At 36.9% G+C, this 24,971-nt stretch overlaps 1 protein-coding gene across 2 annotated transcripts in view; it reads left to right on the forward strand.

The window, feature by feature from the left end:
• The window catches only part of LOC139938365 (kinase suppressor of Ras 2-like), a 46,983-nt gene that overhangs the window by 5,325 nt on the left and 16,687 nt on the right, over positions 1 to 24,971 (forward strand). For both annotated transcript variants that reach the window (XM_071933828.1, XM_071933829.1), the window contains exons 2-5: positions 11,334 to 11,480; positions 19,152 to 19,299; positions 21,081 to 21,507; positions 22,992 to 23,170. In XM_071933828.1, the coding sequence (XP_071789929.1) occupies positions 11,334 to 11,480; positions 19,152 to 19,299; positions 21,081 to 21,507; positions 22,992 to 23,170 (901 nt within the window). The remainder of the gene's footprint in view (positions 1 to 11,333; positions 11,481 to 19,151; positions 19,300 to 21,080; positions 21,508 to 22,991; positions 23,171 to 24,971) is intronic.

Below are 24,971 nucleotides of genomic sequence, written 5' to 3' on the forward strand. Positions count from 1 at the left end.
CCAGGTGTGTCTATAGAATGTGAGGTATTTGTAAATCACTGTGTTGTGTACACAGAGGTGTGTTGACATCTAATGTCATGAAGTACATGTACTCCCTCTGACCATTAGTAAACCCACTGACTGTCTTTAAAAACATAGACAAGCCTGATATGGAGGCAACAAAGGCAATTGCCTCCATGCCCCCTGGGGTGTTGCCTTGGTGCTCTTGAAATGCTCCAGTACAGTAAACCAAATTACAATTTCCTCATACATGTAGGGTGCCCTTTGGCGTCCCTGCCCTTTCAAAAAGAAGCAAGCAGGCCTGCATAAAATTGTAAAATACTGAGTAGGCCCTATTTGTTTTTGAATACAGTTTGATTGCTTGGGGACTTATGCTAATGCATTTTATTTGGAAATGTATAAAAAGATATTTATGACTTTTAGCATTGGAATCGGTTTCCATTAAACCAATGTTGACGTCATAAAGTTCAATAGGTTCATTGTTTCTACAATGTCTGACTAATGATTCAATATGGCTGGCTTCAGGCTTATTTGACTGGAAAAAATAACACTAGGGATTTGATTGGTTTTGTCTGCCACTTTGAGTTATGACTGAGTGCATGTGTTGGCCTACTTCATTGGAAGTTCATGCATAGTTGATGCTGTTCGAAATGTGTACCTGGACATTGTCTTGAACAGAAATGTGTCTTTCAGCAAAAGTTCATAGGTCAAATGTCAAAGGTCATAATTACATTGTAGATCTTAGTTAAAACACAAGTGTTCTAACTAAAATGAGGCACTTAACCAATTGATACTGTTTGTCCTTAAGAGGTATCAGGTGCTGTGTAATGCATGTCAAATAACACAGTATACAGTACTTGCCGTGAAGAGGAGGGGTTTGCCCTGGTGTTTCTGGCATGGTCTAGCAGAAATATGCTCCACATCACCCTGTACATTACGTATGCATATATGCAGCGAACAACTTCCCTTGCATAGCAGAGCAAAATGCTACACAAAATGTATCAGTTGCTACACAAAAACCGTCATTTGCTACCCAATATTGGCAAAGAGTGTGCTGGACGAAAACGTTCCCTGGTACTGTATGTATCCCATTCAAGATTTTGTTCTATTTTTGCTACAAGTCTTAAAAAATCATTCTTAACAAGCTCCTTAAAGTTTTATAATCAACACAAAAAATGTCATTTATGACAGACATTGTGTATTATTTACAAATGTACGCTATTATTAAAAACAATGATAATATCATAGGCCTACAAGTAAGTATACAGGTACATACATTGTAATATGGCTGTGCAGTTCTATTTGAAAGTTTGTTGAACTCTCAAGAGAAGTCAACATCTTATATAAATGCAGGCAGTCGTAAATGTTTTTCAATAATGTAACAAAACAATCAGTGGGTGTTTTTATACATGTAGAGCCTACACTATTCATCGGCATTTGAAAACAATAAAACTATTTTCTTTTAAGTACATGTAGCCTACACACTATAGTCCTACATGTACATGTTCAGTTTCCGCTGATTCTATTGCACATGCCCACAGCCACAGAGCTAGGTACTTGCACGACTTTTTCAAGAAAATCGTCAAAGGTATTAAAACCAGAGCTCGCATCCTGTGCGTGCCTAACTTCTGAAGAATAACCACATGGGTTAAGGTCATCCTGCTATGAGATTTAAAGGGAAGATTAAACAGATAGAAATTCTCTCTGGAGTGTTTACTATTAAAAAATAGGATCAGGGAGGTGGTGGGTGTGTTTTCAAATAGCCGTGCAATGCTAGACAACTCACCTATCGGGATTAAATGGGTACTGGTTGAAGTGATTTCGTCCAGCAAGAGCAATTATGCGTAGCAAAACATTTTGACTGAACTTGTTTGTGCACACTGAAAGCCAATATTGAGTTGCAAAATTATACTATTAGCGTGTCATTTTGCTCTGCTATAGGCCCACAACTGACAAGGGAAATCATTCGCTGGGTCCTATGTTTAAAAACTGAACGCCTCAATGTTATTTCTCGCAACATGACTTTCAATATCAAGTGAAAAAAAATGGTTTGGTTTCTGAAAATTTGAAAGATGTGCAATAATACAATTTATTCCAATTTGGATAGTTTGAAGGAATGGTTTGTCTTTGTGTTTTTTGACAATATCAAGTACGTGAAATTATGGCCTGCTCTTTTATGAAAGTGCTCATTGCTTTTTGAGCCAATATTTTTTATGTTAAATGTTTTTTCACTAGTCCCTCACCCTTTTCACTTGTCCATCAAATGAAATAGCGAAGCTTTTCATTACTAAACTAGCCAGCCAGACCACTTGGGGTCAATTTTAACTGTGCTCTTGCATTTTTTTCAGCGGGACATCTGTTTTTTAGGGAGAATGCTGATGAATTGTTCTCTTTCAACATTATGCTTTTATTCACTGCTTGCCTGGATGTCTAAATATGATACCACAATTCTTAGAATATTCTCTGTTTATTTATTTCCATATGGAATGTGTTGATGATTTCCCAGCTGAAGGTCATACATGTGAGAAGTACATGCCTGACCAATCCCCAGTGAGGTCACCCCAGACCAGTAAGGTCACACTGTGTAGCAGTAGTGTAGCCATCAGTGTACATGTTTATGGTGCCTGGTTATTGTGAAGCGAGGTCGTGAACTCTGCCTGACCCTGGATCACAACAATGGGTGATGGACAGTGTTTATGGATATGTAGTGGCTGGCAATGAGTGCTTTGCAAGCAGTAATCAATAATGAATGGACCTTAAAATGGACAATGCAAGATGGGCAGAATTAGTTACTCAGAATCTGACCAAACTTGTATCTTATAAGCCTACTTAATTTGAGTATATTGTATGTAACCTTGATGAACTTTTGAACCTTAGTTCCTGTCTATGGAATGAAGTCGTACTCCAAGACATTTGAAATTGATGGGTTTATCGCATGTAGAGCTGCGCCAATTTCAAGGAACTTCCCTGAATGAATTAAGATTTAAACCACTTCAATGTGTAAGTTCAGGGCTGCCAACTCTACCTGATTCTGCAGAAAGTTTTGTGGTAATAAAGTACTCTTTCCATGTTCTGAGGAACAAATTTGGAAATCTTCCTGATGTAAACATTTTCCCTGTTATGTTGAATGTAATTTTAGGTGTCTCTCTGATTGTTGCACAAAATCTCCCTGAATGCAAGGATGCAAATGTTAGCAGCTCTGGTAAATTGGCTGAGGGATTTTGAAGGCTTTAAATTGCTGTCCCAGGCTTCCTTTGGTCTCATATCAAGCAATCAATCGTTAATTAATAAGGCGCTAATCCAACAGTTGTTGCTCATACACAATGCACTAGTTTAGGACAATTTATAGCTGCTACATTTTTTGTGAAGTTTCTACGAACTACTTTGAATAAAACATGTTCACTTTTGAAATTTCAAGGGAACAAAGTAACCCTCTGCCGAGAGTGTCACATGTTAAAATACAACCCGTGATGATAATGCAATACTTTGATTGTTGTGAGTAGCAGGAAATGATCTTCAACAACATGTGGCTTCAGTTATGTACAGTAACAGAAATGAGTGTAATGTAAATGAAAGTACATGCTATGGACATTTTACTTTGTGTTGCCAAATTTTAAATGGTTGTATGACTTCTGACTGGCACCCCAAACAAAGATGGACAAAATAAAAAGACCACAAACATAGGGTTAGACTGTAGCTCAGTTGGTAGAGCACCGAAACGTTAATCTGGAGGACATTGGTTCAAATCCCAGCTCCAGACAATTCTTTCTTTGTTAAAACCCAAATCATTAAAGCTCCACCCAGTCAGTTTCCCTTGTGGTTTATTTTGATAACATTTTAGAATGAGAAGTTAATACAGTTACATCGTTGTAGCTGTTGCAAACTGCTTAACAAACCAAAAGGACATAATGGTATAAATGCAAAATACAATTTAATGGCTTGACTTTTCGACCCTAGCAGAGGCTTTTTCGGGTCGAAAAGTCAGACCATTAATTATTTTTTTACAATCTATGAGATCTGTACAATGACTGGTTTTCACAAGAGAGGTTTTGTCTTGCATTTTCCAAGTCAAAGAACAATTGGACAATACAGCATTGTAGGTTCAGTGTTGCCTTAGTATAAAGAACTGATAAAACCTCAAACAAAGGCTTATCTTAATGCCTTGGTTGTTCCATGGTTTGCTTTAACCAACAATGTTTGACTGTACAGGTAGACAAAAAGGAAAAATCCAGGGTTCAGTAAGGGAGTTCAGAAAGGAATAAAGTAAACCTGCAGGGTTTTATAGGTGCTAAACTGACATGACATACAAGACAGCTGTGGGTGTGATACCCCAGTTGGAAAAGAATGGCCATTGATTTGAGAAATGAACAGAAGGATGAGTGTTGAGCAGGTTCGTTACTTCAGCCCTGGGCCTGGTTTTTCATGGCTCTACTTGCTGCAGAATTCTGTGCTTATGATCACCATTCTTTGTTTCCGATTGCCATTCTGTGCTTTCATTGCGGGCCCCTAAGTACTGTGCTAGCTGTACTAAGCTTGTCCCCTTAATTGCATCTGATGAAGTAGATGTTGCTGCGAAAGCTCATGCAGTTTTTCTACTATAGCTAGCTGTGTAAGTGAAAATTGCAAAGTAACGTGGAGTATGTACATGCGCAAGTAAAAATTCCCTGCTAACCCATGAAATATGCTTGACATAAGCGTGGAATGCCCCGCTTCCATTATTGCAGATTATTTTCTTACGGTAAGCAGAGCCATGAAGTTCGGCCCTGATTGTCACAAACTGCCATTGAATGTTTCTTGAACATCAGTCTGATGAAATGTTTAGTGAGGTGACGGCGGTTACTATTCCACATCTCTGGCCGCACCATTGGAGAATGGAAACCAACCGTCCCAGATTCATGTATTGGGTGCAAAATTTTCCAAACCATAGTTATTCAAAATGATCCTTTTTCAAAACAGTTTTCTTGCAATCATAGCTGCATAGCTCTGACGAACAAGTAAGTTTTTTATGGTCAGTAACTTTCAGAGCATTCACCAAATTGTGACCCCAGTTTTAAACCTACCTTTAAACAACTTGTGAAACCCTTTTGGGGTGCTATTCATAAAAGTCTGTATTTCTTACCCTCTGTAACAAAAATGGGATTCATCCCAAAAGTTGATCTGAGTCATCGATCCCAAAATAAACTGATAGTAAGTTAACAACAACAAACACGACACAACAATAGGAGGGCGTTCTAGAGGACAAGCAGTAGTGACTCTACCACCATACATGTAGGAACACAAAGTGAAAGCCCAAAGGCTCACTAAATGCGCCCTTTTACTGTATCATTAAAGTACTTTGATAGACATCTTTGGTTATGACTCATAAGTTGGAACCGCAACTCACTATATAAACATGAACAGAGAATGAGCTAGTAAACTGTGAACTTTGTCAAAACTGTAAATATTGTTGTTGTTTGTTTTTTTCAATTGTAGCTTGTGATGACAACTGTACTTTAACATGTGGGAAGAATTGCATAAGCTGCTTACCTAAAAATAGAACAATCATGTGACTTATTATGTTAGAACTGCAACTCACTATCTACATATAAACACTGGCGTGGGCAGAAAATGAGCTAGTAAATTGTGAACTTTGTCAAATGTGATCAGGCATTTCTATACACCGCTCCAAATCTTTGGAACAATCTCCCACCTTGCATTAGACAGTCTTGTTCACTTAATGTATTTAAATCTAAGTTAAAAACCCATTTGTTTACTTCACCCATTTAATTCATTCTTGCTCTGGTTTTTTTTTGTTTTTTTTTCTGGGTTTTTTTCTTTCTTCATTTTTTCTCTGCATTTTTGGTATTCATTGTTATGTGCAGTAGAGTATATTTATAGGCAGTGGACACTATTGGTAATTGTCAAAGACTAGCCTTCACAGTTGGTGTATCTCAACATATGCATAAAATAACAAACCTGTGAAAATTTGAGCTCAATCGGTCATCGAACTTGCGAGATAATACTGAAAGTAAAAACACCCTTGTCACACAAAGTTGTGTGAGTTTAGATGGTTGATTTCGAGACCTCAAGTTCTAAATCTGAGGTCTCGAAATCAAATTTGTGGAAAATTACTTCTTTCTCGAAAACTATGGCACTTCAGAGGGAGCCGTTTCTCACAATGTTTTATACCATCAACCTCTACCCATTACTCGTCACCATGAAAGGCTTTATGCTAATAATTGTTTTGAGTAATTACCAATAGTATCCACTGCCTTTATACAGGTAACTGCACAATATAAATGTCCGTTTTATTATTATTGTTTACTCAGTTCTGTAAACATACTGGTTGTTTTATTTGTTCAATTGTAAAGTTGCATACATGTAAGCTGCTTACGTAAAAATGAAACAATCATGACTTATTTTAAAAGTTAGAACTGCAACTCACTACATAAACATGATGAACAGATAGTGAGCTAGTACATATGTAAACTGAGAACTTTGTCAAACTCACTTACTGTAAACATAGGTTGTGTCAGTCCTGGTTGTTTTTTTTATTTTTTATTGTAGCTTGAGATGACAGTGGTACTGAGTGTAACATGTGGAAGAGTTGCATAAGCTGCTTACCTAAAAAGAAACTATCATGGTTTTGATCCAGTTAAGTTTTTTACCCTTCCTATAGGCACTGACTGTGTGACAGTCAAAATGTGCAAGCTCATGATTGAAAGTTACAAAGGGTACTTGTAAAGTATTCTGGACTACCAAGCCTCATGTTAATGTACAAAACAGTTTATCGTATCCATAGTATTCAAGTCAGTGCTGCACCCCTCCCCCCCCCCCCCCACTTCCCCTTTGCTCAGACCCATTACCCCTCCTCAACGAGTTGATAAAAAATGCACGAATTAAGTGTTCGATACATAGAGGCCCCCCAAAAAAAACAACGAAAGAAATGTATCAACAAATATTAATATTTTTTAGTAATTATATTTTTGCCCCAAAAATACATTTTTATTACATTTCACTGATACTTTGTGACAACATTTTGGCAAGATAATACACGCCTCAATTAATGTGTGTTTAACTGTTTAGGACAGCTTTCCCACATGAACGGTAGAATTATCCGGTGCAGTTCAAATAGAAAGCTCTATACAATAATAATATTGTGAAACAAGGGTGGGAACTTCCCTGTTATTCCACCAAGTGTAAATTTGGATACTATTGACCCTTGCACTCAAAGTCACACGAAGTCACACGAAGTTACTGTTATCACGTTCCCAGACAGGCATGACGTATGCTCTGTTTTGAAAGGGTAAGGGCACCAAGACATTTTCTCGGGCACCCTTAGAGGAAATTGTAAATTTCTCTTGGATTCTTGCAAGGGCACCAAGGCAATGACTAGGTGGCATGGAAGCAATCGCCTTTGTTGTCTCCTTGAAGTATGTATGAGGCCTGGATCTAACAGAAACACTTTCGGAATGGCTCTGTAAGGAAATGTATTGCTTTGGTGACGAATCCTTTTATAGGTTGTTTCTAATGACAAAATATATGAAAAAGTGAGTTTTGTTTGAGGCCCCCAAACTACAATTTTAGATTGGTTCTATAACCATAGATCCTTGATCTATAAACCGATCATGTACATGTATTGAAACCAAAACCAACTGCCTTGTCAGGGTAACTGATATATTGGGTATACATTGCAAAGATGCATAAATTACCATTCATAGCAAATTGCTAGTAATAGTAGTATAATATTGTTCAATGAATGGTGTAAAGAAAATTTCAAACCTAAAGCAATTTAAAATGTTTGCATTCAGTCTGTTTATAAATGCTTCAAAAACATTTGTTTTGTTACCTTCATTGTCTAAAATTACAGATTAGTAGTAAAACCTAATTCATGATGCTCAATTCCCAACAGCTCAACACTTTGTCCTTTCAAATAAATTACATGTAGGTCTGCAGGGATCGCTTCCAAACTGGTAATTTGTCCCCAAAAGTCATAAAAATATCTTGTTCAAAGTCCAATCTTGTGAAAACAATTATTTCCTCATTTTATCTTTTTGCAATTTGTTAGTATTGAAATAAATTAACGCTTTTTTACTCAAAAATTTTCTTTACTTTCATTTTTTGTTTTTTTAAATTATATAGCAATATATTATACGTGTATGTGGTATAATGTATAAAATTAACTCCACGTATGCCTTAAATTTCAAATAAAATATTTTTTTCCGGGAATCTCTATGCCTGTAGGCAACCACTATTATTATTATTATTATTATTATTATTATTATTATTATTATTATTATTATTATTATTATTATTATTATTATTATTGTTATTGTTATTGTTATTGTTATTGTTATTGTTATTGTTATTGTTATTGTTATTGTTATTGTTATTGTTATTGTTATTGTTATTGTTATTGTTATTGTTATTGTTATTGTTATTGTTATTGTTATTGTTATTGTTATTGTTATTGTTATTGTTATTGTTATTGTTATTGTTATTGATATTGTTATTGTTATTGTTATTGTTATTGTTATTGTTATTGTTATTGTTATTGTTATTGTTATTGTTATTGTTATTGTTATTGTTATTGTTATTGTTATTGTTATTGTTATTGTTATTGTTATTGTTATTGTTATTGTTATTGTTATTGTTATTGTTATTGTTATTGTTATTGTTATTGTTATTGTTATTGTTATTGTTATTGTTATTGTTATTGTTATTGTTATTGTTATTGTTATTGTTATTGTTATTGTTATTGTTATTGTTATTGTTATTGTTATTGTTATTGTTATTGTTATTGTTATTGTTATTGTTATTGTTATTGTTATTGTTATTGTTATTGTTATTGTTATTGTTATTGTTATTGTTATTGTTATTGTTATTGTTATTGTTATTGTTATTGTTATTGTTATTGTTATTGTTATTGTTATTGTTATTGTTATTGTTATTGTTATTGTTATTGTTATTGTTATTGTTATTATTATTATTATTGTTATTATTTTATTTTTTGCTGATACAGCCACAAATCCAGTCATAAATTAACATAACCACCCCCCTTATATACCATCATAAATGTCCTTCTAATCTTAATAGCACACACATTGACACTCCAACCATAGCTCTATACCTTCAACATAGCCCATTAGGCATCTTCAGTTTCATCGCGCATAGATAATGAGCCTGTATCCCTGGCCCTATGCTGATTGGTTACCAGCTAGTATTCCATACTGACCTGGGGAGAATATAAAGCAAACCCTGGGAGATGATCGTAACTCACTGTATACCATCTAGGAATAAATAATATAAAAACCCTTCATTAACTTAGTCCATGTGTATACGATTTGTATTATTTCTTAAAATTTATGCATGAACCCATGTATGCACTATGTTTACTATAAAAATAGCTATTTTGGGGTAGAAAAACAAATTGAAGGATTATTGCACATTTTGCAAATTTGATGATTGGTATTGAAAACATGCTTTGAAGCATATTTTAAAAAAAAAGACATGCTCAGATTATATGCATACTGTTTAAGCACAAAATTATTTGGCGCAGTCAATTAATTTTGACATGAGGATTTCAGTTCCATTGCATATTTTGAAAAAACATGACTGGGCGCTGTTTCTACTACCTCCATGGTTTGTTTAAACTGCTGTACCACACTACTGTAGGCATTTGTATTTGTTTTATAACGGTAGAAGATAATTTTGCATTGAGAAATTATCAATTGGATGAGAACAACTTTAAAAACATTCATTTTTCTGCGTCTACATTTTTTTGAAATAGTACATGTTTGGTAATGTTTGTTTTATTCCCCTTTGACCGTTTAGTTTTTTTATTTTACAATAGTACAATATGTACATTTGCACTTCCTCTACCTTTATTTCACACAAACATCAAATGTTTCACCAGTCTTCTTTGAGATGAGTTAGGTCTTACTGGTGAAATCTACAATTAACAAAACAAAGCAGCAGTCTTGGTGTAAAACTGTAGTCATAAGAGAGTTCTATCAAACTAGAGAAAAATTGCGCCATGGCGCTTGTCAGTAGGTAAAACACACTGCGAGAACTAGAACAGCCGCATTGTAAAAAAATTTGCTCACTGTTTTATAACATTTAAACCTTGACGTTTCAAATGTCCATGACAATTCAATTTAGATGGTTCCATATTTTTTTTACCTGGTATTATAATAATGACCAAATTTGGGGGTCAAAGGAGGAATAAAGAAGCCATGAGAAGGTCTAATTTCAAGGAAATCCGGAACTGGTTTTCTGTGATATCTATGTAGTAACTTCCTTCTGTAAACCTGGATGGTTGTGATAAGGATGCATTATGTCAGAGAGAGGGTTAGGGCAATTGAGAAGTGGACAAACTGTGCAAGTTAATCGGTATCGAAAAATGAGAAACCAAAACAAAGACTAATTTTTTCCCAAGAATTCAATTGCTTTTTCTTTGAGTTCTATTCAAAATTCTACAGTAAAAATACCCACAATTTATTGTAATTATGCAATGTAAATTTTTATTTAAAATAATACAAATAAGTTGCTAAAATCAGTTTTGAATCAAAATTAAAACTTGGGATGTGGGCCATGCTTATTTTTTAGAAACCCTATTTGCCAATCGTGCGTTGATTTAGGGTTTAATTAGAACATGATCATCAGTTGGGCAAAATTCTTAATTGTTTTCAGTTAATCGGAAACAGAGGTCATATCTTATTTTCAGAATTCTTTGTTGATTTGTGACCTTAAAATGTATTTTACTTTCATACATTTCATGGCTACATTTTAGTTTCCCGACAATATTAAATAATTTGTAGGTACCAACCAAGCTCATTTCTTGAATATGGTGATGCTGTAGCCTATTTCACGAAACGCTAGGATTAATCCTATCTCGAGTTAGGACGAGTAACTCATCCTAAGTTAGGATGGGTTCAATGCGTCCTAACTCAAAATAATTGTTAGCATAAAAACTTACTTGGTAACGAGTAACGGAGAGCTGGTGATAGTATAAAACATTGTGAGAAAAGGCTCCGCTCTGAAGTTACGTAGTTTTCGAGAAAGAAGTATCTTTTATCGAATTTGATTTCGAGACCTCAGATTTAGAATTTGAGGTCTTCAAATCAAGCATCTGAAATCGCACAACTCCGTGTGACAAGGGTGTTTTTTCTTTCATTATTATCTCCCAACTTCTATTGTATAATGTTTTCCTTATAAATCCATACTATTAAATTTTCACAGGTTTGTGATTTTATGCATATGTTGAGATACACCAAGTGAGAAGACTGTTCTTTGACAATTACCAATAGTGTCCAGTGTCTTTAACCATTTAAATACCTTTTACTTTTCTGCAGGGCAAACTGGTGCAGCTATTCGGAAGGCAGTTGGCAATCAAACAAAGAGTCAAGAACAATGGCTACTACATGGACAATGAGTTAAACCAGTTCCCTAATCTACGACAATGGTTGCATGTTGTAGACATACAAGGAAACGCAGTAGAGGTAAAGAAAGTTTAACATCAAACCTTCCCCATCGCACCACCTTCATTTCATGTTACTTGGCTTTTAAAGTTCAGAAACACAGGGTTTTTTTTATTAGGATTTTATAAAGCCTGTAAGCACAAAAATTTGTTAATCAAAGAAAGGTAATAATTGCAGCAGAATCAGGTAACCGCTACCCCCTTCGATTTTTGCATAATTTAGGTTGAACTAAGACAAAATGTGCCATATTTTTTACCGCAGGAGGGCACTCTCAATAAGATTTCTTTTTCACTTCCAAGGGTACATGTACGTATACGCGATTCGTCGTGCATAGTTTTAATTGATGTTCTGTCACTTTTGTTGCCCCGTATTTTTAAGTTTGCTTTAGAGGTGGATTATAACAGCTCCTTTAAAAGTCTTATTGTTTGTGATGGATGTCTTGTGGCGGTAATGTGTTCCAGTCTTTAATAACTGTTTTGGGTATGAATGTTTTTGGGGTAGCGCCCCTACGCGGTAAAAAATACTGCGCATTACACTAATATATCATCAAAACCTTTTTCAAAAGACAATTATTTTTCTTTCATGATGAAGTCAAGTTGGTGAAAATAAACAACGAATGAGATGATCATTGAAAGTAGTGAAGATCTTCTTATGTATGACTGGACGATATCTTGTTGAATGGAACCTCACTGCGCATCATCACCTGGACGATTGACACGCTAGTCACTCCATATAAACTAGGACATGCCAAGAGTTTTGTCGAGTCACTTTGCTAGATGACGCTGTAGATCAGTAAAAATGAATCATATAGTCATGTTTGGATTTGTGCAGGTGTATCTATAATTACCATGTACGTCTAGAAGAAGCTCAGACAATACATTGGGGAATACACAAGAAAACTGTTACTAAGGGAAGGTAATTCCATCACACATGTTGGAGGTTTTCCTGGCGCACCAAAAAGACATTTAAGAAAGTTTTTTTCTTAGTAGTCAGTTAGTTGAAACACTGATTTTTAAAATCAGAATCCTATTCACACACATGGCTTGCTGTACATTGTCGAGTAACAACTGCTGTTGTCTAGTGTATGCCACTTTTCAACTTGCCCTTTGGGCTACTAAAAAGTGTTTCTTGTCAGACTTGAGTCTTATACAAAGAAAATGGTTTGTTTTGTTCGTTCGTTCGTTCGTTCGTTCGTTCGTTCGTTCGTTCGGTCGGTCGGTCGGTCGGTCGGTCGGTCGGTCGGTCGGTCGGTCTGTCTGTCTGTCTGTCTGTCTGTCTGTCTGTCTGTCTGTCTGTCTGTCTGTCTGTCTGTCTGTCTGTCTGTCTGTCTGTCTGTCTGTCTGTCTGTCTGTCTGTCTGTCTGTCTGTCTGTCTGTCTGTTTGTTTTTTTGTTTGTTTGTTTGTTTGTTTGTTTTTTTGTTTGTTTATTTGTTTTCTTTTGAGGGTGTGAGTGTAACTTTATTTGACCAATAAACCAGTTGTAATCTGTACGTAATGATTGCAGTTAAGATATTACATAAGTATTACAAAGTTTCTATAAATACAGTTTGCCCATCCCAGTGGGTTACTTTTCAAAAACATTTAAGTGCAAGGCCTCACGTGTTTAAACATGTTCCCAAATGTCATATTCATGTAACAGAGCCAGGGGTCTCCAAATAAGCCTGCAGTAACCTGTAAATTTGGCCAGCTACATGTACATGTGTTTTCTCTCCTAACTTGCACCCCTGCCCCTGCCCCAATTTGACATCCCCAAACATGCCAAACCTTACCTGTCTCGGTCCCCAACCATTATAATTGTAAACAAGCAAAATTTCTGCCATTTTTCCTCTGGTTGACTTTGACAAAATCTTGTATGCCGTCCTGAAGCTTTTTACATTTAGTTTCAAAAAGGAAAGTGATGGATGGGGAACGGTGATGGATATCTAAGATGGTTTCCTGGGGAGAAATCGTCCGGATCTTTCAAGGAAGAGCATTTATCAAAATGAGTCCAAAGTCATGGAATAACAGACAGTGCAACCTGACTCTGCAAAATTCAAATCAATGCAATCAGTCAAAGGGTTCTCCCAAGGATTTGTCAAAACTGTGGGTCATTCTAGACCCAATTTTTTAAAGTTTGGCCAAAGGACGCTAGGTTCTTGCTTTATGATTGAAACAAGATCTTAGAATGCTTTTTATTTGTTTATCTTGGTTTTAAAGACACTGGACACTACTGGTAATTGTCTATGGGGTCGTTCACACGCCGTACTAAAGTTGGTCTAAGTCCACTTAGACCGGTTCGGGTTTAACTTTTGTGCGTGTGAACGCAAATAAAGTTAGACCGGATCGGGTTTAAACCCCAAAACTTAAACCGTCCAGCGAGGCGGTCTAAGTCTAAACCGGTTCGGGTTTATCTTTTAACACTGCGTGTGGACAGAATGACATCCGGTTTTAACTCACAACGGACGACCCATTGTGTGGTTCAATGCACACGCCCAGGACCCGGAGTGCTTGTATACGGTTTCTGTTGCCTCTGATGCTGAAAAGCACCGAGTATTTATATTACTTTCTTGCCGCTTACCGAGTTGGCGAAACCCTCTCGATCACATCGGTGTATGCAGTTTAACACAGGCCCACGCCCATGATTTATTAAATTCTGAAACAAAATTATATTTTCCAAGCTTTTTTTGTTGAGTGTCCTACAATAAATTGAAACTGTTTTTCATGCGTATACTACGAGCGCAGCGAAGAAGCATATTTTGTATTGCTTCTCACATGTACAGCGCTGCCATCCCATAGTGATCACTCTCTGATATCCCATAGTTATCATCACCGATCCCGTGGATGTGCCTTTCTATTGCCGTCACCGTTACTAGCGTGCTGTACTTTCAATCTAGGAGAATGAACTGCAGTGGGCGCGAGGCTGTGTGTAGGGGAAATTCCCTACGCCAGCAATATCACCACGTTGTTGGGAAGTTGGGAGAATACTGCAAAGTATAAATGTATTTACGTAACTTGCACGTGTGTAGTTGTGTTTATGAACGAATCGGAATAAAAATCGCGGCACCAGCTTTTGAGAGATCGCAACTTCCAATCGATTGAAAAAAAAGTACTAAAAGTATTTATTAAATCGGAAACAGTGGTATAAAACAAAACACAAAAATGAAACGTGTTCTGTTTCATGGAATATGGACAATATTTTGGTGAGTTTTCTCGGCGGTTTGTATCAATATTTTGTTTGTTTAAAAAAATAATTTCGAGTCGTGTTCATGTTTGTTTTAAGTGCCCATATCCTCCTAACAGTAAAACTGTTACCGCGTTCGATTGAGCCTTTTGTATCCAATAATTGTGCCCTGTCTGATCATCCAGGGCATGGGGCACTCGGTATCTCGGCATACTCGGTGCGTGAATCTGATGAATAAAACCGGATGTTAGAGCAACGGGGTCGCGTCTACTTTGACCTCTTAAAACCGAAGATAAACCGGATCGGGTTTAACTCTGTGCTGTCTGAACGCAATGGGTTTTTATTTTTACGACCACCCCCCGCTGCTCGTAAAAGTTAGACCGGTTCGGGTCTAAGTTAGTACGCTGTCTGAACATACCCACTGACTAGTCTTCACAGTTGGTGTACTCAACATACATGTAAATGCATAAAATAACAAACCTGTGAAAATTTGAGCTCAATCGGTCGTCGAAGTTGCGATTTATTAATGAAAGAAAAAACACCCTTGTCGCACCATGGTCACACGAAGTTGTGTGCTTTCAGATGCTTGATTTCGAGACCTCAAATTGTAAATCTGAGGTCTCAAAATCAAATTCGTGGAAAATGACTTCTTTCTCAAAAACTATGTCACTTCAGAGGGAGCTGTTTCTCACAATGTTTTATACTATCAACCTCTTACAAATAGTGTCCACTGCCTTTAAATGCACTAATAAGCATTTTAGAGCATTATAAATGGTTTTATCTTGAAGATTTTTGTGAAATTGGCACACAAGGCACACGTATTGGCCCAATATGTTAGCCTGTGGCTGGGAAAACCCTGAGTCTGTAGACTGCCCCTACTGCACATGTACTCATTAGAGGATGATACTAGAGTTTAAAGGAACATCACAGAATTGGTTTTTGCTACATAACAAAACAGTTCTTGGCAGTGTAAGCACTTTATGTAATCCATCATCACATGTACATAAACTGACACACCTGTAGAAGTTTGAGATAGATCGGCCATCTGGGTCACGAGAGAAAAGTGAAAAATCGATTACAAATTTTGCATTGCATTGATGCCAAAACAAAAATGAATAAAACGCTCACTGAGCGATAAACTCCAAACGCGAAATAAGATTATTTATTTCTCATCAAATATGACATTTCAGACAGAAATATTTCAAGGGATGTTTTCTACTATCATCATTATTAGACAGTGTAAGTTTTATGTAAATCTGTGATCTTCACAATTTTAGTTTTTTTACCAATTTGGACCAATTCTGTAACGTTCCTTTAAGCAGCCCTACATAATGATAGAAAATTAGCAGTGACTTATTTCATGTGAGCAATAACACAAATTTAATGTGAAATTTCATTGAGGACTTCAGGGACATACATTTATTTACAAGAGCTAATTTCTAAAAATAATAAAAAATAATAATTTTAAAATAACAGCTCAAAATAGAGTTGCTATGCATCACTTGATTTCCCTTTTTAAATGTCAACATTTAAAATAAATTGTTAAAATAATACCCTGTTTTTTGGTCAGACTGTCTGACGTTGTAGATTTATAACAAATTCACCTGGAAATAATTATGTAAAGCTTTCCTTTTTTGCTATCGACACGGATATTATGACTCTCTACGTCACAACAGAGGAGGACCTACGTGCACACATGCATGTAAAGACCCTTTTTAGTTATGCAACTTCAAATTTAGTACCGTCTTGCACAGAAAATGAATTCTCCTATTCATCCAATACTAAAAATATCAAGGGATAACAACATGTCATCTGCAGTGCAATGAGAACCCTGGCTAGAAAGCTAGACTTCCCAATGTCCACTATCACTTCGTCTCAACTGACTAAAGCATTGCAAGTCACAAACCATAAAACAAACTGATTTTTCAGACAGAAATTTGTATCACATCTAAATGTACATACCCTGAGAAATTATATTCTCATTACAATTGCACAAATTATTTGTTTTCACAGAGAGAATGATTCATTAGAGGGAAATCCTGTCTGTAGAGGGACTTGTAGCCAGTCTATGCCATTCCCAGCACCTGATGACGTACATAGACGCACGTTTGTGGTTTCATGTTTTCTTGCAAGTCGACGGCCGGCCACGGCCCTCTGTCTAATGTCCTGACCTTTCTATATAATGCTGGTCTCTCTGATTGAATCCTGTTAAGGTCTCTTAGAGTCCTACACGCCTAGTGTGCATGGTTTTCACACACCATGGTTAAATACTCATGTGTGTATAAACACACCTTCATTAAGGGTTTTCAATCTAGTGGTGAGTTTTCAGGGCTATCCAGCTCTAATGCAAAGTAGATTATAAGACATTTTATAGCAATCATGAAATACAAGGGAAATCATTGGCTCTCAAATGAGTAGAAATCATTATAATCGGGGCTGATTATAATTATGGGAATTTTCAGACAAAAATTGCACAAGTTAATTTTGAATTAAGAAGTTAAATATTTTGACGTAGGTTTGGTGTGCTTATGAAACAGTCACTTTATTTAAATAATACAATCTGTACACTCAATCGGTTAAATTACTGTATAAATCAAATTAATATTACCTTCACCATTCATTGGTTCCAATCAATTTGATAATGTGTGTATTGTTGTTGGTTGCTTTGCTTTTTTTTGGGGGGGGGGTTATAACAAAAATGAGATGGCTATGCTCATAAGCCACTGAAACGGAAATACAAACCATATGTTAGTTTTTTAGAATTTTTTTTAAAGAAAGATATGTTGTAATTTTCATATAGGTGACCATGATTATAAGAAAGTACTGGAAATAATTTGTTCTGCTAAATGTTAACTTGAAATCAAAAAAAAAAAAAGTATTTTCAGATGAGACTATGGTCGTATTGTATCGATATAATAAGAAAACATACATGTAGTGACGACGATCACAAGAAAAATACCAATCATGTATATAAATTCCAGCAGCTGGTTGTATTCCTTCTTCATCCATACACATTGAGGCCAATTTCCACTACATGCTCTCAATCATGTCCAATTTAAGTAATTCAAAACTTCAGCAGAAGTTGTTTCCCTCCTAGTTCCAATTATTTTAAATGAAACACAGACGTTAATCTAGGGTCAACCTGAAAAAAGGGACAGGAAATAACACTTGACGAGCTGCTAAGCAATAGAAGAAATGCCCCAATTAATTCCGGAAAACCTTTGACATGATTGTAAGTTGACTGTGTATTCTATTGACGAGGTAAAACACACAGACATTGTAGGTAGCAACTCACTGCCAGGAAATTACAACAGGTCTAGGATAATAATCGCTTCCAGACAACCTTGTCTTTCGTTTTCTGGTTTGGGGTTGGGTCAGGTTTTGTTTGCTGTCTTTGAGTTTTTTGTTGTCTGTTTCTTTGATTGATTTCGAACATGATTTGGAATGATGTAGGCCTTCAGTTTGTTTGACAGGCATAAAAAATACTTTGTAGGCTCAGTGAAAGAGTAAAACCAAATTATATAATCATTCCTTTAAAAAATAGGATTTCTGAAGAAAATGGCCATCAGAAAATCAATCATATTCAAATCAAATCAAATCAATCATACATTTAACAATTTTACAACATTTAACAATGACCCTCATCAATATTTTGTAGACTTGAGCTAAATTGCTCTATACAACTGTACATGAAGTCTCCTTGCACCGACTTCACGTGCTACTGTCTGCCGCCCTCGTTATTTTAGGAGTTTCCATGTTACAACTATGGTGACCCTGGAAATGCCTGCATGACCTAGAAGGAGCACTGCAATGTATAACACACGGTGACATTTACTTCCAAAATGGGGCAACTCAGATGATTGTTGTGATTACAAGATTATTGCGATGATGACGCGGAGTGAATTGGGTCAATAAATGTGGTCCCAGGTACTTACACATGTAGATTGATTCCAGTACTGACAAATTGATATGATCTCCTGATTCAGTCTAGGTAAATATTTAAACTAACAGTTTAAACCCCCCTCCCGTCGTTCTGGCCTTTTTTCTGGCATTCTGGAAGAGTGTATGACACGATACAATCGTCTAGCACAGTGTTTTCCCTGTCGGATGAGGTCAGCAATATTTGTAAACTTATAAACTACTTAGGCCCAATTTCATTAAGCTGTGTTAAACAGAAACATGCTTAGCATTTTATTTATTTTTGCTAAGCAGAAATTGAGAGGGGTACCTGTCGCAGTTCAGTGTTAGCTTTATTGAATGTTGGTTGTTAACCTGTTTCTGCTAAGCAATATTTTATGTGCTTAGCAAGTTACTGTGCTGATACTGGTTTAATGAAATTGGGCCCCAATGTGCTGAGCATGGTCATTCTAATAACTGCTCTGCAGTATGTTGGAATCATAGTTGGAATCACACAAATTATACCTTATACATGTTATAACTTGGGGAAGTACTGAACACAGTGGTAACACTCATTGGTGTAAGGGTAAAAAAAAATTAATAACAATTATATCCATGATTTTTTCTTCCCACAGAAAATGTTGGACAAATTACAAGACCTATCAGCCCTGTTGGACATGGCGGAACCAGACATCAGGTCGCTGGGTGTCCACTGCGACTGTGATGAGAAGTTAACAAGGAGGCTTCTAGCTTCCAGCAAAAACCTTAAGAAAGCTTTCAAAGGTAAACAATAATAATATAACAGCGCTTTCCACAGGCGTTTCAAAGCGCTTTTTTAACATTGGCTGAAAAGTTGTATAGCGCTTTCCTCAGGCGTTTCAAAGTGATTTTAAAAACATTGTCTGAAAAGATGTGTTTTTAACTGAGACTTGAATGAGCTGATGGAAGATGAGTCACGGATGTGTAGAGGGAGCGTGTTCCAGCAAGTTGGTGCAGCTACCTGAGAATGCTCTATCGCCATAGCAGGTGTTAGTGGGAAAGTTGAAGATGAATGTTGGATTTTGATCAAAGGCTCATGAATGAAGTACACATTAAACGTGGTGGGAGAGTTGAAGGCTCGGTTGTTTTTTGTAAGTTTATGGGAGGTTAGCGATTCAATTGCGCTAATAATGAGACTGTTGATAAGCCCCAATCAAGTATTATCACCGTTTAGGAAGACGAGTACAGAGGCCAGTGTGTAATGGTTGTGCATTGTTACGTCGTCAGTGCGTAAGCCTGCGATAAGTTAAGTGAAGTCGTTACTATTAGCTTACATAACGCCTGATGAATCCCAATTACCCATGTACACCATGTATGCGCAGCTATAACACAAGGTTCTAGTGAGGACAAGTTAGTTGTTCTTAATAAAAGTCGAAGCGTTGACTTTCAGTAGCTGTGACATCATCACTCTTTGCGCATTTATGACTTTTTACACTTGGTTAGAGAAAATAAACCTATCTTCTTTAACCAAGCGTCATAGTGATAGTGCTAGCCCGCTCTTGAAGAAAATACTGGAACATTTCACGGGGCACCAAGGCAATGGCCAAGGGCAGTTGCCTCTGTTTCCTTCATGAAGTAGTTAAGCCCATTGTGAACTGACCTACAAAAGTTGGGTGAAAGAAACCAATCTTCTTTTCAACCTAAATTCTAGAAATCTAGTCCCGGAAGTTTAAACATGAGACAGTCCTTTTAATCAGGGATGTCAATGAAAGAACTTTTTATTAAAGTCAAGTTCCTTCACGTTGTAAATTAATATCCATGGCATAAAGCAATCTGGTGTGCTTTTCATGATGAGTTGAGCACTGAGCTAGAATAATTTGCAAGCATGAATGACATTTGTGATGTCACCAGAGCCACAAACTGACACACATGATGTAGATACCAGTGAAAACTGGGTTCTTTTACATGCATTACACAACACACGGGACCTATAGCTTTATGTCCCATCAGAAGGACGCAGCAATAGTGGTTTTAAAGTGTCTTGCCATGTTCCAACAGTTACATGGACTGTAGTTATTCCTCTAGTATGACCAGAGCTCCCAACTCTCCATGATTCTGCAGAAAGTTCCCTGAAAAAAAGCCAATCTTTCCATGTTCTGATGCACAAGTCTCCCTGATTATGCAAACTTTTTCGCTATTAGAATTAGAATTAGAATTATTTATTCAGCCAACGTTAAAAAGTTAAAAACCTAAAACATCGGAAATTGTAGTGTACCTCGAGCTCTCTAGATTTAATAATCACAAAATTACATTTAAAAACATTACGAAGAAAATACAAAAATATCAATATATACAAATATATAGGCTACAAAAAGCAGACTTTCTTTCACTCCCCAGTCTTCTCCACAAGACCTATAGCTTTATGTCCCATCCGAAGGACGCAGCAATAGTGGTTTTAAAGTGTCTTGCCGTGCTCCAACAGTTACACGGACTGTAGTTATTCCTCTAGTATGACCAGAGCTCCCAACTCTCCATGCTGATTCCAAACAATTGAGATCATTAACAGACTTTCTTTCACTCCCCAGTCTTCTCCATGGTCCTCCCTAAAACATCTCAACTCCAAGGAGGAGGTACCACCAACCTCCAGGATGTCTCCGACAGGGAACCAGACTCTAGCTCCTACACCTCCAACAGCCCGGAGAGCGTCAGTCCCCAACAAAAACGAACCTCCACCTCGTCCATCGGCTCAGCATCATCCGAACCTCTTTGTATCCGCGTCCCTATCACGCCCCCGTACAACATAGAGACCTATCAGAGAAACTTGTATACAGTCACACCGCCCCAAACGCCAAAACAATGGGGCAAGAACAAAACAAAAGGGACCCCTCCGCCCAATAAGAGAATGATAACGGTCAACCTGGCCCCGCCTGATACGCAACTGAAGAGGTGTAAATCGACTGAAGCTTCTTTGCCAAATAAGATTGATATTGAAATCGGTGGCTCCTTGTCAAGGTACAGTATGTCAACCAATCAAAGCCATTCAACTCCAGCGGCTTATTTTTAGGGGAACTCGCAAGACAACAGGGCTTGTAACGCAAAATGTGTAATCGAAGCAGAACTGTTTTAACAAGACTAGTAAAACCAACATGAGAAAATTATACATGTATTTTACCATTTTGAAGGTTTTTTTTTCAATTTTACTAGCATAGCAAAATGTTAAAATGCTGACCCAAACTTACTAACTTTGTGATGTACACATGTAAGCCTTGATTCTAGTACAAGAAGTACATTGTCTGTAAAAGCATCAGTAATTCACAACGATGTCACGCAAAAGCCAAAAGTACACACTGTCTTGGAATAATCGTCACAAACTGCTTTAAGGCAACAATTACAGGAAGGATCCAAGAGAGATTCGGACTCATGGCCTTCTACGTACTGACATCTCAACCTTACAGCTGCGGAACACCCCAAGAGGGATTCATACCCATGGCTTTCTTAATGACGTCTTAACCCTAACAGCAGAAGAGTTTCCCCCTAAAGATTGTGAAGGGAAAGTTCCCCTATCAGGCATCAATGAACATTTATTTATAGGATGGCTGTGGCACAGATGTATCTGTTTCCTGTGGTGATAAGGCTCAGTACTCACTGACTGCCCACTGCCCCAGAGACAACGGTTACTACGAAATTTCAGAGGGAGTTTGACCTATGACCTTATTAGAAGTGTTATCTGAAAGATTTACAAAAATAGACAAAGGGACTGATAGATCTATAGATTGTATTGGAGCAGCTTTTGTGGCATCTTATCATTGAAATGGTTGTGGAAATTATTAACAATTCAAAGAATAAGCTTCCCATTTGCCAATTTTTATGGGGTTTTTTTTTTTACTAATTGGAATTGAACTTTTGCTTAAAAAAAGCTCACTTCTTTAAGTATGTGTCTTTTCTGGACACAATATCTATTGATTAATTAATTTATTTATTTATTTGTTTGATTGTATATTTATTTTGTTTATCAATTTTTTTTATTTATCTGCATACTTTCCTTAAAACCCTATGGGGGTTGAAAAAAAAAACGTTTCTGCAATGGTCAGTTTGCGAGCTATTTATGTAAATTAGTATTGATCACGTGACATAATCATTACAACCGTAATGATCAAGCAGATCCTCCTGTTGTTTTTAAAATGCAATTTGTCAAAATGCGCAAATAGCTGTCAGGATGCGGTCCTACTGAACTCAGTCAAAAGGGACTTGGATTCCATGACCTTATAAAATTGACATCTAAATAGCAGAACCACTAACCCTACTAAAAAGAAGCGGACAGGTCAAGTCTCTAGCCATCAATTTCCACAAATATAGTATTGATGCGCTAACACTCCCCCAAGGGTGTTTGTTGTCGCCATGTTTAACAACTGTTCTCGAACCGGACGTTTTTCCAACCTGTGCGCCATCTACATGTATTACAATAACTCTGACCTTTATTGTTTTGGTTATTACAGAATAAAAGGTAGTAAGATTCCTGCGGCTCTCAAGAAACAGAGCTCAGGAGGAAGCTGCGAGGCGAATCTCAATTATTCTCGCCGGTTCTCCGAGGACACAATGGACAGCAGTCGAACTTCTCCACAAAAGGGTTCACCTGGTCGATACAACTCTGTGTGCGCTTTTGAGGGAAAAGCCAGTGAGTTTTGACGCTTTGTATCTTTGCTAGTTTATTTTTATGCTTTGCTGTTTGTGTTCCTGTTCTGTCATGTCTGTTGCATTGAGATTAAGTGACGCGATTTGCAGTTTTACGTTTTATGATTGTTGGTTGATAATCTATAAAAGGTCAAAGTGGAGCACTGTCTCCGTTCTGCGATTAATTTCATTTTGCTTCTTTAGAGTTTTATGGTCAACCTTTAGTATTGTTGTTTGTTTTCTCTCATTAAATGTTTGTGTTCGAAAAGAGGCTGAAAGTGTTTTAGGCTGGTTGCTTCATTATCAATGCAATGGGTATTCAGGTTGACAGGGAACCAAACAATAATGGTGTTGGTCCAGCCGACTGGTTCGGTGTTGAAAAGCATCCCTGTTTAATTTGAAATATTGACCAGTGAAAAAGCTGATGGACTAGTGAAAGGACAAGGTAACTGGTCCTGCTGGTCAGTCACTGAAAAGGTTAAAGGTAAACCCTGGCTTTACATCTCAACCAACTTGCCTTTCAAGGCACATTTAGTCTCCGTTTGATCTGAGCCAAAAAAAAACCTTTTAAGCTCTCAAATTTACTCATCATAGAAAATATTACACGGTAAAAAGGGTATGAAAAAAACCTGGATCATACTTCATGCGATACAAATGTTGACGTCACAATTTTGCAACAAATAGTTCTAAAGAGTTGAGATGTGCTCAACTCCTGCGAAACATTCGCAGCGAAACCAGGGCTGTGACGTCAAAATTCGTTTTGCAGGAAGTATGAAAGGGGCTTTAAGGTTAAGGTGTCATCGATGTGATATTAATCTCTTCATGGTACATTAAAGAAGTGGCTGTTCCAAAAAGAACCCGGGGGTAAAAGCTACATGTAGGTCTTATCGCTTCATTGCATAGCATCCCTCAAGCAGTACTTAAGTACTAGCGAAAGAAACAGTCCAGCATTTCTCTGAGGAATGAACAGTGTATTCTTTTTTGAAACATTGAGACTTATCTTACCCCTTGCCAACTCTTCTTGATTTTTACCAAAAGATCCCTATAAAGCAATCTTTCCATGTACCGAAGAACAAAATTTGAAGATCTCCTTGATTATGGAAACTTTTTCCCTATTATGATAAATGAAGTTCTACCATAGAGTCCTTACTCTATGGTTCTACTCTACATTATCGTCTTCCTGATTGTACAAAATTGCCCTGTTTACAAGACGCAAATGTTGGTAGCTCTTCATCCGCTTAGCTTCAAATCTTTCACAAGATTAACAGCTAAAATTATATGAGCTGTTCAGGTTCATTAGTTTTTTACTGTTGCCCTGCTAATGTTTGCCTACATGTGGCTTTTTAGACGCATCAAGCATAATGCTGCTTATCGGGGCTCGATGTCATGGCTTTGCCTACCGCTGAATTCTGTTGAACACCAAAATCCATTTAAATAAAGCCATTAACCAGAAAATGTTGTTCTGCATTTAAATGCACTTGTGTACTTCATCCATGTATCATTACTAATGGAGAGACTTGCGCAAGTCTCATGACTCACAATGACTTTGTGTACATGAAGTGCCTCATGACTAACATTTAACACATGATTACATCAATGTACTCTATGCATGGGCTGTGGTAAATCACATATCAACTGGTCAAAGTACATTAATATGGGTGTTTCATAGTTTGAGGGCTTGTGTAGGGTATCAGTTGCAGGGATGGTCTCTCTGTAGTGGTATTGCATGCCTTGAAAGGGCACAGCAAAATTCCGCTAGTAAGCAGCACTTCTGTGAAAGAATTAAAATTTGTTTTTGAACTTTG

The sequence above is a fragment of the Asterias amurensis genome, chromosome 6 (genome assembly GCF_032118995.1).
Source record: "Asterias amurensis chromosome 6, ASM3211899v1".
Lineage (NCBI taxonomy): Eukaryota > Metazoa > Echinodermata > Asteroidea > Forcipulatida > Asteriidae > Asterias > Asterias amurensis.